This window comes from Astatotilapia calliptera, chromosome 5 (genome assembly GCF_964374335.1).
Source record: "Astatotilapia calliptera chromosome 5, fAstCal68.1, whole genome shotgun sequence".
NCBI classification, from domain to species: domain Eukaryota; kingdom Metazoa; phylum Chordata; class Actinopteri; order Cichliformes; family Cichlidae; genus Astatotilapia; species Astatotilapia calliptera.
In genome coordinates, this window is record NC_137426.1 from 33,575,487 (window position 1) to 33,595,231 (window position 19,745).

The 19,745-nt window shown below is 40.9% G+C and overlaps 1 protein-coding gene across 1 annotated transcript; it reads left to right on the forward strand.

The window, feature by feature from the left end:
- The first annotated feature begins 4,505 nt into the window (after positions 1–4,505).
- On the forward strand, positions 4,506–18,007 carry bin2b (bridging integrator 2b). Its single transcript, XM_026168990.2, has 12 exons — positions 4,506–4,768; positions 6,998–7,078; positions 7,994–8,048; positions 8,467–8,561; positions 10,508–10,603; positions 10,727–10,834; positions 10,938–11,023; positions 11,766–11,841; positions 11,927–12,009; positions 13,861–14,482; positions 14,640–14,732; positions 17,538–18,007. Exons 1-12 carry the CDS (start codon positions 4,676–4,678, stop codon positions 17,649–17,651), a joined length of 1,602 nt encoding a protein of 533 aa, XP_026024775.1. The 5' UTR covers positions 4,506–4,675; the 3' UTR covers positions 17,652–18,007.
- Positions 18,008–19,745: the final 1,738 nt, after the last annotated feature.

Below are 19,745 nucleotides of genomic sequence, written 5' to 3' on the forward strand. Positions count from 1 at the left end.
TTTTGAGAAAAAAGTCAAAAAAGTGTGGAGGTTACAGTTGCTTCAAGCCAAAACTGTCTGCTATACAATCTACAGAATGGTTTGTGTAGATGAGTTACTGAAACAATTTGATCAGTTGTCTTGTGACACAGCATACATCCTCTTTAGTGTATGAGGGTGTAACCATCGATATCCTTGCATCTCTCCACTGTCAGACATTTCATTTTGTACAAATCAGCTCTTCCACATCTGATCCGATGCAGCTTTCTGGAGCATCTTTCCAGTCCCCATACTGATTACAACACTATGTTTATGTGCTAAAAGAGAAATCATTTCCTTGTAACTAAAACTATTCTGAAATACAATCTTACTAATTCATCTATAGAAGGCATTTTTAGAGGGTACAGCAACCACACCAGTTTGCTTTGAAATAAGTATAATCTCCACATTTTTCTCAAAATGATCAATAATATATTTATTTCTCTTAATTTGGCCCTAATAGTCCACAGTAGTTTTACAACTACTCTTTCAAGAATTTTTGAGATAAAAGGAAGTTTGGAGATTGGCCTATAGCTGGGATAGTTGGATCAAGTGATGGATTTTTAAGAAATATTTTAAGGCTTATGGTGTTTACCTGTGAGTCACTAACCCAACAACAGATGTTTTTGTTTCTCCAGGACCTGCCAAAATGTCCCCAAAAGGCAGAAACATCCACCCTACAATAACTCTAAACAAACCTTCTGTCCACATGAAGTTAGAAGGAACTTTTAATCACTTAGCAGTGAAATAAATCACCTCCTCACTCTAATGCACACTATAGCTACTTGTCCTCATCTTAACCTAAAACTAACTTTACATGATTGATACATGTTTTTCACTGAGGTCTGTCCCAACAAAATGAATGAGTAATACAAGTACACACACACACACACCTATAAGTTGCTGCACTGGTATGTGGTTACGACTGTATTTCCCCAGTACGACCACACCTTTGTTAAAGCATGGCAATAAACCATTAACATGTAACATCCAGATACTGGATAGTAGGACGAATGTATAACAAGTTTTGGTGACATTTATTCATACACTATTACATTTATTTTTGTACATGTGAGATATTCATATAATATTAATTAATTAATAATTAGATATGTTAAGTTACAGCTAGATGAAGCTAAAATATACAAAGTAACTAAAATAAGCCTATCACCACCCCCATCAAGATAGCAAAATATGGAGCCAGTAAAACTTGATCTACTGCCCACACTTCATGTGTTCACAGAGTTTCCCAGAATTTGTACTTTCTTCATAATCTTCATCACAAACAGAATAAGAAATAAATGAGGACAGCAGGGTTAACAATAGTTCCCAAATAGCTTTAAAGTTCCCTAAAGGTCTAATTAAACAGCCTTCTGTGAATATTAGCTGAATTTAACAATCAGCCGTGATTGTCTGACCTTGTTCTGTTATTATGCTGTAGGATGTATCATAACATATTAGTCATAGTGTCAAGAAGGAGATGTGTCAATAGCTTCCTATCAGAAAACGTGTTAGGAAGTCAGAGCAGTTTCCAGGAATCCTTTTTTTTTTAATAGGGAGAGTTGATTGCCTGGAATAACTGTCGTGCAAAGTGTTTAAACAGGCATTGATGTTCTTTGCTGAAATAAAAATACATAGTACTGGATTGGGTTTATTGATTACTTATGTACTATGTTATAATGTAGATATAGAGGATTTATATTTTTAAAAGGTGCAAAATAATAAGCAGTTAAATATAAATCTGACTGAGATGCTTTGCCATAAACTTAAACAGACCGTTCATGCTTGCAAAATCTCAAATGTGGCTGAAACCAGTTCTGCAAAAAAGAGCATTGTGGACAACTAATTGCCAGTTAATGCAAAAACTTGACTGGACTTCAAGACCGTCATTAGGTTTAGGAGGAATTTCTTTTTCCCATAGGATCAGGTAAGTTTGGATAACTTTTTCCCCTTAATAAATAAAATCATTTAAGAACTGTATTTTAACTTGGGTTATCTTTGTCTAATCTTAAAATGTATTTGATAATCTGGAGCATGTAAGTGTGACTAATATGCAAAAAAGGAAGGAGGTGAATATTTTTTTACTGCATTGTATGTAAGCTAATAACAAAGAAGTTTGTGAAAACAGAACAACTTATTCGCATTTAAGTAGAAATGTGAAAACACCAGCTGGATGAAACATGTAATTATGGAAAATATTCAAAGTATTGTCATTTTAAAAAGATTTAAAGTTACAATGTCTAAAATATCACCACTAGATGTCAGCAGATTGCAGCTGAATTCTGTTTTACCACTTCCCAATTCAAGCGTACAATGATGTTTTTATGCTAGCTGTGTGCCCCCTGTGTGGGTGTTGAGCAAAGCAACCAATATGGCAAGTATACCTTAGTCCTAGCTACAGTAGCCACTGTAGAACAAAAAGCTCTGGCAGCCATTCATCTGTAGCGAGTGTAGGCTGTCAGGAAGCTCACGTCATGTGTCAATATGTGTCCGTGTTTGTTTACTCTGGAGGAGGCTGTAAAACTTTGTGAAAGAGTCTGACTGGAGATGGTCCGTGAAGCTTGCTGCTGGGGAGCGCTGCTGTTAGCTGCTGTTAGCTGCTGTTAGTGACGCCTTCTTTTAAATGGATATAATCTTGTTGTTTTAAATAACTTTTAAGTAACTGCTGTGCTCATAAGGAAGCAATAAATAATTTTATTAGGTTATTTAAAAACATTGTACATTGATTATGTTGTACAATGTTGACACACTGATTAGGGTGTAATTACATCTTAAAAATACATAGGAGCAGGCGCCAGTTTGTGTAAGCCGCCATGTTGACTCATCATCTTGAATACAGTGGCCAAGATAGACATTGCAGTTCCACCTAATCACATTTTATGTATGTGGCTAGATTGTTGTGGTTTAAAGATCACAGATGGCTCTTTCAAACTACACACAGCCATTTAATAGATTCAACAAAGTGCTGGAAACACTCCCCAGAGATTTTGAGCCATAATGATCTCATAGCATCACACAGTTGCTGCACATCCATGATGCAACGCTCTTATTTCCCCACATCGCAGGGGTGCAGTTTTGGATTAAAATCTGGTGACAGTGGAGGCATTTGAGTACAGCAAATTCATTGTTATGTATAAGAAACCAGTGTCAGATGATCTGAGGTTTGTACCATGTCAGAAGATGGGTACACTGTGATCATAAAGGGACAGAAGCGGCCAGCAACAATACTCAGCTAGGCTGTGGCATTTAAATGATGTTTAGTTGGTACTAAAGAGCCCAAAGTGTGCCAAGAAAACGTCCTCCACACCATTAGATCACCAGTGTACTGAACTGTTGATAGAAAGCAGGTGAAGTCATGCATTTATGTTGCTTACACCAAATTCTGACCCTACCAAGTTCAGAATGTTAGAGCAAACACTGAGACTCATCAGACAAGACAGCGTATTTCCATTATCCATCTATTATCCAGTTTCAGTGAGCCTGTATGGACTTCTTAGCTGACATGAGTGGCACGCGGTGTAGTCTTCTGCTGCTGTAGACCATCTGCTTCAAGGTTTGACCAGAGATGCTCTTCTGCATACCTTGGTTGTAACGAGCGGTTGTATGAGTCACTGTTGTCTTCCTATCAGCTCCAAACTGTCTAGTCATTCTCCTGTGACATCAACAGCAGCTTTCTGAGCATTTTGCCCAGATGACTGCTGCTCACTAAATATCTTCTTCAAACCCTGGAGATGGTGGTGTTGGAAAATCCGAGTAGGTCAGCAGTTTCTGAAATACTCAAACCAGCCCGTCTGGTCACCAACAACCACGCCATATTCAAAGTCACTTAAATAGCCTTTCTTGCCCATTCTTGATGGGCAAGAAAGGCTATTCAAGTGATTGAACATGTGATTGAACAGCTAATGGTAATGGACTGTTTCTTATATAGCGTTTTTCTACTCTCCCGGAGTATCAAAGCAGTTTATACAACATGCCACATTCACCCATTCACACAAGCACTGTCTTCTATGCTTCTAGTGCTTACTAACATTCACACACATTCATACTCCGATGGAATCGAACCACCATTAGCTTTTTATAATTATTTGAACATTATAAAAAGTACCTAATGAAGTGGCCAGTAAGCGTACAGATCCGATTATTCCTTTATATATGAATAACAATATTCGACCGTAAAGAAATCTCCGGTCAGACATATATATATATAATATGAAAGGCTGATACGTGAGGTCTTGTGTAATTCTCTTTGAAAAAATAAAAATAATTGGCAGCATCATCTGCTGCCGCTAACCCTCACCCTGCCCGCCTACGTCACGTCGCTGAATCAGCTGCGCTGCACCGCAGAAGCGTAATTTACGCACATAATTTTCAGGTGAGTTTTCGCTGGAAGAGTTTACCTGGCCGCAGGTGCAGGAGTGGATTTCTCAACTCTTACGTGACGTGTTTTCAGCAGATGAAAACACGCAGGAACGTTTCCAAATGGCCTAATTTCTTTGACAAGTCGCAACAGGACGAGCTGACTGGTCTCTGGCTGCGCGCGCGCGTTTTGACATTGTGTTGCTCCACCTCCGCCTACAACAGCTGAAGTCGCAGTTGAATCGCACGGAGGAAGCGCACAGCAGTCAGGGAGGAGAGAGAGACAGCGCGACAGCTGACGATGGCGGAGAATAAGATGGGCCCGAACCTCCAGGCTGGAGCCGGAATCTTCGCGAAACGGGTCCAGAAGTCCTTGAATCGAGCCCAGGAGAAGGTGAGCCAGAGGAGATCCACTTTTTAAAAAAGTTTCACTGAGCCCACGCAACTTCTTGACAGTGCCCGAAAGTCACTGCCACGGCTCTGTTAAACTATGAGACGGACATATTGAGCTTGTTTTATTAAGCTGCTCGGTGTTGAGGGCTGGAAAAGCCAGTATGAGAGAGGGAGAGAGACCTTGGCATCATGTTCCCACGATGACAGGCTTCTGAAATCGTGTTTCGCTTCTAAGCAGGGTGATTGGTTGAAAAAAATCCCCCACTGATTTCACTTTTGTAATCAGTGTGTGTGTGTGTGTGTGTGAGAGAACTGCTCGACTTCATCACTGCCGTCTTTTCAGCTGTGTTTCGTTGCATGGTTTGTAAGGGCATCAATCAATCTGGACGCGTTTACGCACTGTGATCCTGACCACAAGACAGCATTCAAAGCAGTCTGCACACTGTGCTGTACCAGACTGAGCCACTTACTCCAGTTCATGCGTGTGGGTTCACCGTTAACCTCACTAAACTGGCCCCTTTTTTTAACCACTAATAAAACGGTAGCTTAGATTTCCCCCGTCTGAGCAACATGCTGTTGTTCACTGCTATGCAGCTGTGTGCGGACACAGAAATGCTGCTACTTCCTGACTGTGCACTTCCTCTCACTAGCTGTGTCTTTCTCGGTTTGTGGTCAACAAACTTGAATTCACCACTCCACCTAAAAGCAGCAGCTACAAAGGCTTGCTTTTTCGGTACAGTGAAGACTAAAGGGCTGTTTTGGGGCGACTCTGTGATTTCTGTGGTGGTAAATTAAAGAATGGGCATGATGAGAGCTTTTATATGCAGATTTCAAGTCAAAGGTTTCAAACAGCTGCACTCGTTGGGCTGTGAAGGGCTCAGAAAAAGTTAGCCACATGTGTCTGGTTAAGTTTTGGGACGGGTGTAAATGGTGCTCTATGTAGAGTGTTAGTCTGGTTAGGTCAGTATATCCACACTGTCAGATCCACTTTACATTACACAGGTTTATTTTGTTATGTTGAAAGTGTGTGTATCACTGCATGTCGTAGTCACAAACCTTTAAAGAATCAACAGTCATCTGTATTTTCTGTGTTTGCAAAACCTATTTTTAAGTTGTTGTTTTTTTTCAATTTGAGCCTCAAAAATTCATCATTCAGTGATTCAGCAGCCAGATGCTGGAGGCAGAGTTTAATATATAGTTTTAAAAAATATGTAATTTGGTCATAGATTGTATTTTAAAGGTGGTGACAAAGTGGTGTAAACTTTCTAATGGCTGTCAGGGGGCAACATGGCTGGTTGCAGATCAGACATGTTGAACATATCCTACATGTCTGTGACCTCAGTAAACGTCTGGACACAGATGCTGGTTTCAAGTCTTAGTGAAAAAAGCATGATGTTAATCTTGTAAATTACGGTCTTTCTTAGGTTCAGAACAGATGACAATGCAGGGTGTGATTTAGGGTGGGCCTACCATGTGATTAGCAAGGTGCTGCAGTATGAGCATTCAGGATCCTTTGGTTTCTTAGCTCATCTTGTCTCGTTTCAAAACATCAAGTTGGCGGCAGCCAAAATGCCAATCTTGAACTTTCAGAATGAAAGTCTGTAAACCACTGGTGATGTGATGGGAGCCGTTTTTTGTTTACAGTCTATGCACTAAACAGACCATTTGAATGTGAGGGAATGTCGGAGCTCTCCTGTTGTGGGCGCCCTTGAAGCAGAGCTACTAAATAACTAGAGGACCAAGCTGAAATGTTTTTTTTACTACATGTTGGACTGCCTACGCATCATTGTGGACCTAATATACAGTATCTGCAAAAACATCATGTGAAGGAAAACTCAATGAATTAGGTTTAATGTTATTGCATTTATATAGTGTAAAAAAAAAAAAAGGCGTTACAAATGGTGGAGCTGAACTACACAACACAAACAATCACCAATAAAGTAACTCAACAGTTCTGTGGGAGATTCAGGTGTGTTATACCTGCTAAATATTGGTAAAATTAGGTGAGGTCTGATGAACTTACTACTTGCAGTTCCTAATTTTTCTATTTGCTTTCTTCAAATTCCAACTTTAGGCGATATTATTTAGTTGCACTTGCATGTACTCTACAACACCTGTAGGCAGGCTTTGATATAGTTTAACTTTAATCTGTATGAGCACAATCTGTAGAAACCTCTCGTGGCATATTGTTAAAATTTACTCAATCTGATTTTTTTTTTAATGCTTTCAGGTCCTTCAGAAACTGGGCAAAACTATGGAAACCAAAGATGAGCAGTTTGAGCTCTGTTCCCAGAACCTCAACAAACAGCAGGTACTCCAACAGCGTAACCACAGTTTCTAAATGGTAGTCTTCTGCTTTCTGCTCTACAACCTTGATAAAACCCCTTTAACATCTTTAATCTCGAAGCTCATTTGTTTCCTTTTACCAAAATTCTTCACATAATTGCAACAGGGCCAAAAAGTGTTTTGTGTCTTTTTTTCCCTGCACTGACGTGCCAACTCACAAGTTCAGGCAATCATCCTGGCCTTGAAAACAGGAAATGCAAGACAGAGCTCCTGCCTATTTTCTTATCTGTTCTGTGTAAATACAACTTACTATGTCTCCCCTAGAGATCTGTGTGCAGCATTACCCTAAATTGTGAAAGAGCTGTCATTTAAGAAAGGTTTTTACAGGCTGACGAACTGAAAGCCTCAGACTGGCCTTTCTGAACAGCTCTAAATGTAGACTATTTAAAATTTAGAAAAGAGGAAGCAAAACCACTTTCATTTTAAAAGTAACAAAATGCCTTCATTTATTGTTGCGTACTGGTGATCTGTATTCCATGTTACTGTATTAATACTGTAATCGCTGCCACTGTTGGGCTTCTGTTGCTCAGGTTTTAAGTTCACCGAGTGGCAAACAACTACACTACATACTGCAGGGAAGTTGCCGAAGAGCAACAGGAAGGAAGTCTACCCACTGACACTCCATGCTGCTTTCACTTCACAAAAACCACATAAGATATTGTGATTGTTATTTAATTTAAGCTCCAAGTTGTGGTGAGACTGCAAGGAGCTGCGATGTCAAGCAAACTGATGCAGAGAGAGTTTCACAGCAAACTAACAGCCTGCAGTCCAGCTGAAGCACACTGATGTCAAGGAAATGATGCAGCACAATTTTCTTATATTGTCCAACTGTTACTGGGCGTCACTGAATTGAACTTTTCTCCTTTCTTCCTGCACGCAGATCGACGGAAGCAGGTTGTTTAAAGATGTCAAAGCCTACTATGCAGCAGTGAAAGGTGGGTTTGCAAAGCATGGATTGAATCCCCAGTCTTACTGAGGGGAGAAGTTGAAAACTAGGGAAGTGAAAGTCTTCTATTTTTTTGTGGGAGACTTTTGCAATCCTGTCTGCGCTACCAAGTTGTAAAGATCCCTGATCCCGCCTTAAAAAAAAATATCAGACGCAGCATCGCATATGTGAGTCATGTATGAGAAACCGTTGTTTTTCATGTTGTCAGCTTTTGCGCCTGCATTGTGAGCTCCAGTCAGGAAACTAGTGTTGTTTTGGCCTTTGTAATGTGGGTGCAGCAGCAGCACCAGAAACATTAAAAACAATACCACCGTGGTGCTGTTTGTGCTGCCAGAAGGTAGATGGGCTCATTCCCATGGAGTCATGACTACATTTTAAATTTCTTTTTTTTTTCTTCCTTTTTACAGGCATGCATGAGACATCTAAGCGGCTATCCCAGACGCTGAGCGACATCTATGAATCGGACTGGGATGGAGTGAAAGATCTCGCTGTTATAACAGAAGTAGGATTATGATGCAGCCACTGTTTTATTTGGGAAGTCCCACTTTGGTTGTGTCCCGTCCCCCCCCCCCCCCCCCCCCTTGTGGCATGGTAGCTAAATGCCACAAGCACAGATTGGGATCTGACTGTTTGAACACTTATCAGTCACAAGTTAGGCCAGCCCTTCTTTGTCGTCAATCTACTAACTCTAATTTACAATTTGGGCATTATTTGTCTTCGCCATGACTACAAACGAGCAAATGGGGCAATAAACTGATACGAAAATTGTTTACTGAGGGCATGGATTAATTGAGAAGAAGGCTAATTTTTCCATAGATTTCTGTACAACCAGACTATAAAGGATTTGCCCCCTGCTGGCCATTATTAAGAATGCTAGTGGCAGAGGTTTCTTCCTGTTAAAAGGGAGTTTTTCCTTCCCACTGTCGCTAAGAGCTTACTGACAGGGGGTCATCTGATAGATAGTTTTCTGTGCATTATTGCGGAGTCTTTAGCTTGCAGTTTAAAGCACCTTGAGGTGATTGTTGATTTAGGTGATGTTGACTGTGATTTGGCGATTCATAAATAGAATAGAATTGAACTGAATCCTACTGATACAGTTTTTACTTAGGACTACTGTGGATCATGTCATCAATATGTTTCACTGGCTGGAATCACACACTTCTTTAAAATATTAGTGACCTTCATGCAACATGTACTAACAAATACCCACATTTAAATGCAAGTTCACTCTCTGGTGTGAGGTCCAGAAACTCATGAGGAGAGTTTGGATATTATTTTTCTGTCTTGAGCTGCTTAATTCCAAAGTCCTTCTAGATGCAGTTCTCTCCAGCTGCTCAATGCAAAGAGTTGACACGGAGTCTCTGGCTAAAACAAACAGTCTGAAATTCAATAATTATGTTTACCTACATCGTTGCTACAGTGAGCAGGTATATCTGCCACTGCACAGCTGAACTCAACTGTGCTGTGATGTAGTTGTGAAGAAATTCGCTTTACAAATGAAATATCCCTGGTTCTGGGAGGAGAAAGGAACGGGTCACAAGCTAGAGTACTGCTAGTGCTGGTCCCAATCCCAGATAAATGGGAGTGTGAGTAAGGACGGGTATCCAGTGTAAAATTTCTGCCAAATCAAACATGTGGTTCTGTTTGGTGTGGTGACCTCATGGGAAATAAAGGAGCAGCTAAAAGTACCGTCATCTAGAGTCAAAGAGTCAAGCAAGTTATACCCATTGAATACAGATATTATATTATATTATAGTATTTCTGCTAAATATAATAATTCTCCTAAATTCCTGTATTTCTGAGAAGTTATCATGTTTGTGCTAAGTTACAATATTTCTGCTAAGTTTTGCTATGTTATAGTGTTTCTGCCAAGTATTATGTTTCTTCTAAGTTATTGCAGTTCTGCTAAGTAATTACATCTTTGCTAAGTTGTTATGCTTCTGCAAAGTTATTACAGTTTTCACAACTTTTCAGCTTTTTCAGCTAGTTTCAGCAGACAGCTTCAGCCGTACAGCTTCACACAGCATTTTTGCAGGAAATGCAAATTTTATAGTTGTCTTAAATATTTATATGAGACATTCAAAATTAGACTAATGCTAGTTAAGCAGCAATATGTCAAACACAGACCATGGAATGTCAATAAAAATATCTTTGTAAGGATGAAATAACAATGGATGGAGAGCATTGGGCGAGTACTGGGTTAAATTACACACCAAAGCCTGGAATGTCCACTGTTGACTAACTGTCAACTATAAAGCGAGGGCCTTGTCACTAATTATTTTGTGGATGGGATGGTTTCCATTAGTAAGTCAGCTCTCACATTGGACAAACTGCGACTGAAGCTTTCCATAATGTGCAACACTGTTTGTATGCTTGCCTATATTTGTGGCTTAGTGCAATGGGAACAAGAGTTTTTAACTCTAATGTGGCACCATCTGTTTTTCTTAGAGTGAAGACTTGCTGTGGAACGACTACGAAGAGAAGATAAATGACCAGCTTGTCCGCACCATGGAGAACTATACAAGCCAGTTTCCTGAAGTCAAGGTAAGCCGACGCTCAAATGAGTCCTGCAGAACTGCAAGGCGATGCTAAAACAGCTACTTTGGTCTCTCAGGTGCTAAGAGGTCTTTGAATTTCTGTGTTCACTTTGAAAAACTGTTTTTTCAGGAACGAGTTGCCAAGCGTGGACGAAAACTGGTGGACTATGACTCAGCACGACACCACCTGGAGGCGCTGCAGGGTGCAAAGAAAAAGGATGAAGCTAAAATAGCCAAGGTAACATTACTGTTAAAGCCTGCGCAGCACAGACGTGCAGTGTGCCGCTGACAAAGACGTCTGATCTCGACTGTATTTTCTTCTTTTAAATCCTCCTTAACAGGCAGAAGAGGAATTCAACAAAGCTCAGAATGTCTTTGAAGAAATAAATAACGAGCTGCGCGAGGAGCTGCCTGTTCTCCATCAGAGGTATGATTCAGCAGCAAGTAGACACAGAACTAGCTCAGTGGAATCTCAGTGGGAATCTGGATCATGAGTGGATAAATAAAAGTAGAATATGGATGTAGGTTTTTAAGACTTGCATATTTCGACCATTCTTATATGAAATCACCTTTCAGATTAAATTTATACAGATTTGTATTATTTTGGGAGCTTTTGTGTTTGCATTGGATACAAAGTTGAGATGACAGGGTATACACTATATTGACAAGTCCCGGGTCACCTTCACGTTACACCTACAGGAGCTGCTCGGCCGTGGAAACCCATGCCATGAAACTCCCAGTGTGGAGTTTCTGTGCTGATGTTAATACTTCATGTGGTTTGCCACTTGGTGGCTGAGTTGCGGTGACTCCTAAAGGCTTGCACACTGCAATAACACTACTTGATTGTGGAATATTTAAGAGGGAAGACATTCCACAAATGGACTTTTTGCAGTGGTAGCACCCTATTACGGTACCACACTGGCATTCAGTTAACCTTTTAGAACAATCCATTATTTCACATGTTTATAAAGGGTAGACTGCATAGTTAGGTGCTTGATTTTATACACATGTAGCAAAGAGACTAAGAACAGCTGAATTAAAAGAGAAAGATGTAAACCAATATTTACGTGGCTTATATGTTTAAAGGTACGTCAGCCAGTATAACTGAACCTAAGAAAAGTGTCATGTGGACAAACTGAAAGTTCAACTTTGTCTTTTTGTCTGTGCAGTCGGATAGGTTGCTATGTGACGGTCTTCGAAAACATTTCCAACCTGAGGGATGTTTTCTATAAAGAAATGAGCGGGGTAAGATGTCACACATCGCCTTCAACTTCCTCACTCTCTCACCGGCAATGTGAATTGAAGGTGGACGGTGTGCTTGTGTTTACAGTTGAACCGTGAGCTGTACAATGTGATGAAGAAACTGGAGACTCAACACTCGGGCAAAGCTTTCATCATCAAGGGCCTGAACAGGTAGGGTGTTCTGCTGCACATGTTGCATCATTTGTGGCAGCTGTGTGCGCATTAAGAAATGTCTTGTCTTGAAACGCATACAAACTCTGTCTCTCAGGCTTAAAATAGTCTCCCGTGAAACCAAAATAATAACTGAAAGATGCTAAAATGGTTCTTACAGCTGAGAGGAGATGAAAACAATGGGAGATAATGTGGGTTTGCGTGCACAGTAGAGACCTCCATTGCTCTCATTGTGTTGCCCAAATGTGGACACTTGTTTTTAGAGTTGTTTGTTTCTGTGTCGGAAGCGATAAGATGGCCACATAGGCGAGTGGAAGGTGTTGCATACATAGCCTTGCAAAAGTTTTATCTTTGAAATAAATGACACAGACATGCAAGGGTTTGGCACAAAAGTGTTTGTATTCGTATAAAAACGCTCAGTTCTTCATGAAACCAAATTAAATGAAATACTCTAACCACTTTTTTTTTTTTTGTCTCTGACCACAATTTTTTCTAACTTGCATCCTGTACTGATGCTTCTGGGAGATTGTTCTTCGTGTTTTTCGTAAACCAGGTTGCGATTTTTGCCCATACTGGATCTTTAAATGGGCTGTAACTCAACAAACAACAAAATCTCAAACTAGCATCCACTTTCAGTGCTTCCTATCTTGTAGACTGAGGGTTGGGGAACTCCAGGCCTCAAGGGCCGGTGTCCTGCAGGTTTTAGATGTATCCAACACAGCTGATTTAAATGGCTAAATTACTTCCTCGACTTGTCTTGAAGTTCTCCAGAGGCCTGGTAATGAACTAATCATTTGATTCAGATGTGTTGACCCAGGGTCTAAAACCTGCAGGACACCGGCCCTTGAAGCCTGCAGTTCCCCACCCCTGTTGTAGACAATGAAACTTTGTAGAGGGGGATGATGTGGATCCATTTTAGCTGTTCATTAAGCCGGAAGGCCTTGCTTTTTCAGTGTGAAAACTACCATCATTTAAATTAAAGACAAATTAAATTCAAAGCATTTTGAGAATCTCAAAAATCCTAAAAGTGTCCTAAAGTATTTCTCCAGTGTGTCAACCACAGGCTTCAGAATATATAGTACGGCTTTGGTTTATTAATTATTTTTGTATGGGGGGAAAAAACAACAAATTTGCACCTTCGATTAAACCATTTAAAGCTTTTTGGTGAGGCATGTTAGGTATTACGAGTAAAAATCTTTCACTATGAAACACAGAGGAGTCTAAGATATGTTATGCAATAATATTTGGCCCATGCGTTCACTTTTCTTTGATGCACTTTTGGCTATTTCTCACAGTGCTGCTGACACATCTTAGCCACAGCTCATTCTCATTAGGGCTAAATGTCAGGTATACTATAGGCCCAGATGTGTCTGCTTGATGCTGTGCAGTATTAGTTGAATTGGATCAAATTATAAAGGTGTTCTGAGGCAAAAAACTTGTCAAGAGTGTTCAAGAACTCTGTTGCAGTTGCAGTTGCAGGTCATTGCTCCTTTAACAGGAAAATAACCTAAAACAGAACTCTACAAGTACTGAGGTTGGCTAAAACACTGTAGGACTGTTGTCTGTTGATTTTTGCCTGCATTCATCACCGAATTCAGTGCAACTTTGGGTAGAAATGTAACTTGTAGATGGGAGGAAGCCACACTTGGCAAATGACGTGGAGTTTGCTTCAGCGTCAAGAATAGCAAACTGATACTTGACTGCAACAAAGTCCACTGATTTCACAGAAAATTCTAGATCTTTAAATTTAAAGGGTTCTGCTACTTTTGGACACTTATTCTTTTCTTTCCTGTATGCTGGGGTGTTAATGATAACTCTGTCACAAATAATGTGCTTTTGTTCTTTAAATAGCACAAGCAGCAAGTCAAAGAAGAGAAAGTCCCTGGTTATATCCAATCCCATACCCTGCAACACCGCTTTCCCAGCTGACCACGTCTCCGTGCATTCCCAAAACGGCAAAGGTGCTGCACCCTCTTCCCCTGTCCCAAAGACTCAAAACATCGCTGAAGAAAGCATCCCAGCAGAAGAGAGCAGCATCCCTTCGAAAAGTGTTAGCTCATCAGATTCCGATCTCAGCTCGAGTGGCACCGGCTCACCGAAGAGGCAGTCGCTATGTGACAATGACAACAGCGACACGAGCAGTCAAAATCCAGAGGCAGCAGTTGCGTCGGAGCCCGCTGAAAGCCAGTCAGAAGACAGCAAGGAGGGAGAACCAAAGTCAGAGGCAGCAGCAAGCCAGGAGATCACTGATCCCTCGGATTCTGCTGGTGGCGATGCCCCACATAAGGATGCTGAGAGCGATCCAACATCAGAGGAGGCCAATACCAAACCGGCACCAGTTCCAGCCCCTCGTGTATCCTTCCGCTCCAATGAAAGCCCCCTCTTACCTGCTAAGGAGCAGGAGGATTTGGACGAAGGGTTAGAGTCAGGAGATGACTCGGGTTCCCCCAGTCCACCAGGCTTCCTCTATAAGGTACACGCTTAATCTTAAAGCAGCTACAGCTGACATTTCTATAACAGTAAAGTCCCCCTAAAATAACCTGGAGAGTCTTAATAATTTGTGTGAGCTAAGCCTTTAAACGTTACAGCCGTGTGGTAATGTGGAATAAAACAGCTTTGTTTTACACCAGGGGGTGGCACTAGAGAGTCACGCAGCATCTGAAGAAGGCCTGCTCCAGTTTGAAGAGGGCGATGTCATCATGGTTCTTGCTGACACTCAACAGGTGTGTTTGTGTAGTGTGTACTTGTAAACCATATCTTACTTCCCATTGCACTCTAGAGATTACACACATCCTGTACATTCTGGACCTGGACATGTCATTTAGGCCACTGTGTTTGTTTCTGGCCTTTCTGTGTAGGTACTTGCTAACGTGCATTTTATCACATGCCTGCGTATTTCAACCCACCAGCAAATCAAAATAGTCCAGTCGTTTGCAGGGAGGTGATAGTTTGTACATAGTTTGCTGTGCTGATCAACTTGGAATAGTCGTCAGAATCTATAATCAAACCAAAATTCACTGCAGTTTACACTACACTGTAGTTTGATGTAGTAGACTATGTTCAGCATTCTGAATATCCACAGCAGAGTGTCTGAAATGGCACCTGACGTGTTATGGATGTACATCAAATGACAACACAGCAAAATTTCACTTCTGTTGTTCTACTTATTGCATGTTTTTGAACTTTTGCATCATTTTGCGCCTCTGATAACACAAGGTACCAAATTCTTCAGTAGTGAGGATGACCCTAAACCTAACTTCACTTTTTTGCAGTAAATGGTTAGCATAAACAATACTGTGAATGTGCACTAAAATGACAAGGTGATATTTTAACATTTACTACACTAAACAAGCCCACAACAAAAAAATCTGCTTTTAGCCATTTATAGTTAGCATCATCATGGATGCTAAATTTATTTGTTTCTATTACAAAGCCAGTTGTTGCCACTATTGAGGGCAAGGCATGCACAGTGTTCCACATTTAACTCTTCTGCACTAAATGGTGGGATAAATAAAACTGTGAATGTACTTGTGCACTAAAATGACAAGGTGTTGGAAGCATGGGATTGGAGAGAGCTTTAACTTTTTGTCACAGCCGTAACAAAAATTGGATTGAGCAGCTGTAAGATGAAGAGGCCTTAATGGTCTGATCCCTGGTTGCCAAATCTGGTCAAAGAGACATGAAACTTCACCTCTCTGGTGGGAAAAGGGCACAAACTAGTGTGAAAGGTTCTGCTTCCCCTATGGAGCTGCTCTGAGTGAGAGGCCATGTACAGTACAGGGGTGGGGATACTGCTCTTCCAGTTCGGTACTTTTTTGTACGTTCTGTTTACATTCCTGCTTTCACCTATGGCTGCGAGTAGTGACTGAAAGAAAACTAGAAAAAGTTGCATTTCCTGCGAAAATGCAGTGTGAATGCCATGTAGTGGAATCTGCTGAAAACAGCTGAAGAAGTAAAACTGTGCTGAAATCCAGTGAAGAAGCAGACATGTTTGCTGAAAAGAGGTGAAAAGCCAAAAATTCTGCTGAAAAGGGGGTGAAGAAGCTGAAATTTGTACTGAAAAGAGGTGAAAAAGTTGAACTGTCAGCTGAAAAGAAATGTTGCCATGAGCAGGGTTTGAATCCAGACCTTGTGGTCTCAAGGCGGCTACTCATCTCACTGAGCCAAACTAGTTCTCAGGTAACTGAAAGAGGTGGAAAAGCTGAAAATTCTGCTGAAAAGAGGTGAAGAAACTGAAATTTGTGCTCAAAACTGGTGAAAAAATTCCATTGAAAACAGTTTGTGCTGAAAACAGCTGCAGAATCTGGTATTTTTGCTGAAAAGGGGTGAAGAAGCTGAAATTTGTGTTGAAAAGAGTTTAAAAAGCTAAAGTGTTAACTGGAAAAAAAAAATGTTGCCATAAGCGGGATTTGAACCCGGGCCTCCCGCTCTGAGAACGGCTGTTCATCTCACTGAGCACAGCTCACCCCGGCAAGCAAAATCAGTGACAACACTGATAATGTGGTCCATTCATTTCAATGGGACAAAAAAATTGCATAAAAAATTTAGTATTTCAAAAAGTATAGAAGTTCTGAGCACCAAAAGTCATAGCTGGCATTAGCAGAAATAGCAGATTTTTTTTTTTTTAAAGATTTGAATGGTGAAAATTGCACAAAAACTGTGGAAGTAGTTCCATGGCGAAGAAGCATGGAGCAGCTAGAATAAAGTATAAAGAATGCCTTGTTGTTGTTGTCACACAACAAGTAAGACACGTGGCAGAAATGAGCTGTGTCTGAATGATGTCTGGGCTCATCCAGACCTCTTTTATTAAGGAGCTGCTCAGACTAGTGTTACTGATTCCCAGGCATTAAAAGGAGCTAGTCGAGGTGGTTGGGTCATCTGACAGCGATGCATCCTGTGCACCTCCTAGATGAGGCGTTTCAGATATGTCCACCCAGGATGTACCGGAAAGATTACCTTGGGATCAAGGAACGTCTGGGAATGTCTGCTTATGCTACCCCATGACCCAGACCCGGATGGGAGAAAATGCATGAATGGAGTCTGTAATCAGATGCTGTGAGAAAAAGCTTACTTACAATGATTAAGAACAACAACAACAAAACAATGTACACAGGAGACACACAGGCCTGTTTTCCAGAAAAAACAGAATTAATTCATATTAAGAGCTGCTCTGATCAGGATATTTAAATAATAATGGCATTCAACGAGTCCCGAAAAAAAGATGGAAATGCACATTTGGCTTCCCATAGTGGCAACTGTTAACCTTCTAAGTTGTTCATAATTTTATATTATCTTTCAACTTCCATGTCGAGGTTATCTAGCATCTTTTCACACTCCTTTTCTGGTCACGGCTGAGTTTGAGTTTACTTTCACGGACTGGTCTCCCAGTCACTGTGTACACAGTGTGGAAATGAATTCAGAAGCACCATTTCACCCTGTTAGTAAATCTTACTGTCATGTCCCGAGTATCTAATCAGAGGGTGGATTTGTTTCCCTGAGTCCTCACATGTGTTTACTGTGTCTTGCAGGAGGAAGGTGTGGTGAGGGGGGTCAGGGAGCAGAGCTGGAACGAGCACCAGGATGCAGAAAATCACTCCGGGATCTTCTCAGAAAAACTTATCCGACCCATTAAAGAAGAGTGAGGCAATAGTCACTGCTCGGTCTGTAATCTGTTTCTTCTTCCATCAGGCACTTCTGGTGACACACACACACACACACACACACACACACACACACACTGAGAGGGAGTGAACCCATATGTTATGGGTGCAGAAGCTGTCCAAACAAATGAGCACAATTCCCACGTGGTTTCCCTCATGCTATGATGTTGCAACTTGTGGAACAAAAGCGAACGAGCCGAAGAACATTTTGTAAAAGACATTTGGAAATCTTAAGGCATTTTGCTCTATGAGACACTGTGAAAAAAAAAAAAATGTTTTTAAGCCCATGTTATTATCCTGTGTAATGTTTCCTAATAAAGTTGTAAGAAAAAAAAAAAGTTGTTGTTCTGATGTAAGATTTTAACAAAGTAGGTTTCATTTGCTCTATGTTTTTTAAATAAAGCATAATGTCGCTGCAGGGCCGCTGATAAACAGCCTGAGCCCGAGAAAGAGCTGCAGTGATTCACTCGAAAGGAATGTGAAAATATTGTCAGGACTTGAAACTCGAGACACATTGACTGATCGACTGTGAGAGCTTTTTGGAAGTGGGATCTGTCAAATATAAAAACAAACAAAAAGCTGGGGCAGACTACCCTCAGCCTGGCAGCTCTGTCGTTTGAATGAGAAAGTCGTATCACCAGACGAGGCAGCTCTGTGTGACGACACAGCCTGATGTGATTTGTTGGTCACATAAGGTTTTGAGACATTAAAGTAGAAATGTAATTTGCTGGGGCTTCCCCTGTGCAACATTGCAAGTTGGAACTCCCAGTTTCCAAAACAAACATGAGTTCCTATCACACTTTTAGTTTGAAAAACGAAGCAATAAAGAGAAATTTACACCCCTGGATTATTGTTCATTTTGAATTATGTGCAGGGTGTTGGTGTCATTACATATTTAGTTCTCTATATTGTAACTCTAAGTGTGAACATAGGTGATGGGGCTACTGCACTTTCCCAAACTCCCACCCTGGCTGGTGTTCTGTGGTGATGGAACATCGCTCATCAGTGACAAGGTAGGTCTGTGCCAAAGCGTAGTCTGCTTTACCCTCCATTTTTAATCTAATTGGGACCGCTGTCTACAAAATGAGCCCCACATTCTAGCCAGTAAACCTTGAAACTAGCCACAAGACCGATAACTCGCCAAGAACATGTGAGAGGTTGTGACTTCTTGCAACCTGAGCGGTCTTCTGTATTTGCTTCACTTCTCAGTCTCTGAAGCGACCTTCATCAGTCCCGGTCATCTTCCCTAACCTTGTCAGTGGTGCTAGTTTTGGTCATTATGCACATGTACTGTTTATAAGGTTGGGGAAACCTGCAGTCAGCTGAGACTGAAGAAGTCTTGTGATCAAAAACCTTTTTGTGATATTTATCACTAAAAATGTAAACAAACTTAATTAAATTAAAGTAATGAATGCTTCTGATGTCTTATAGCCACATAAATAATAGTTACATTCAGAGTGTCACATGTATTAAAATGGGTTTCAACAGGCCCAATAACAAAAGCCTGTTTTTAATGCATTAGCCTCATAACGTACATTTAAACAGAACAAAGAAAACAAAATGAAAAACAACTTGAGATTCAGAGTTTTTACAGTGCATTGTTAGCAGTGTGCATCACTGTACTGTGGTACAGTGATTGCAAAACATGCTAATGTTAGCTTCCTACCACTGCCACTTATAATAATACACAATATTTCCCTTTAGCCTTTTATGCCATTGTCTCAGTTCTGCCTTGGCTGACTCACTAGCACGCTCAAATTCCACAAAAGAGGAAAACAAATGGCAACATGAACACTACTACTATGTAATGGGGACCAGAGTCGCCATGCGATGGCAAAATTGGTTAAACACCAAAGCATTGCGTCTCATAGTGGTTTGATCCACTGCCTATCATTTCCTAGTCCAGGCGTGGGCAACCTTCAACATCAAAAGAGCCATTTTAGCTCCTCCTACCAAACAACAGGAAAAAAAGGAGCAGCACACGCTGGTGGCAGGGGGTGACGGGGACAGATGGGCAGATGTAGTTGGGAGATGATAAATTGATAAATATAGGACATGGATTAATAGGGTTACAGT

Bases quoted from the DNA above. Each gene is read 5' to 3' on its own strand.
- bin2b (XM_026168990.2), top strand. From the start codon at position 4,676: ATGGCGGAGAATAAGATGGGCCCGAACCTCCAGGCTGGAGCCGGAATC. The intron at 4,769-6,997 runs GTGAGCCAGAGG...TAATGCTTTCAG, and splicing joins TGAATCGAGCCCAGGAGAAG to GTCCTTCAGAAACTGGGCAA. The intron at 12,010-13,860 runs GTAGGGTGTTCT...TTCTTTAAATAG, and splicing joins ATCATCAAGGGCCTGAACAG to CACAAGCAGCAAGTCAAAGA.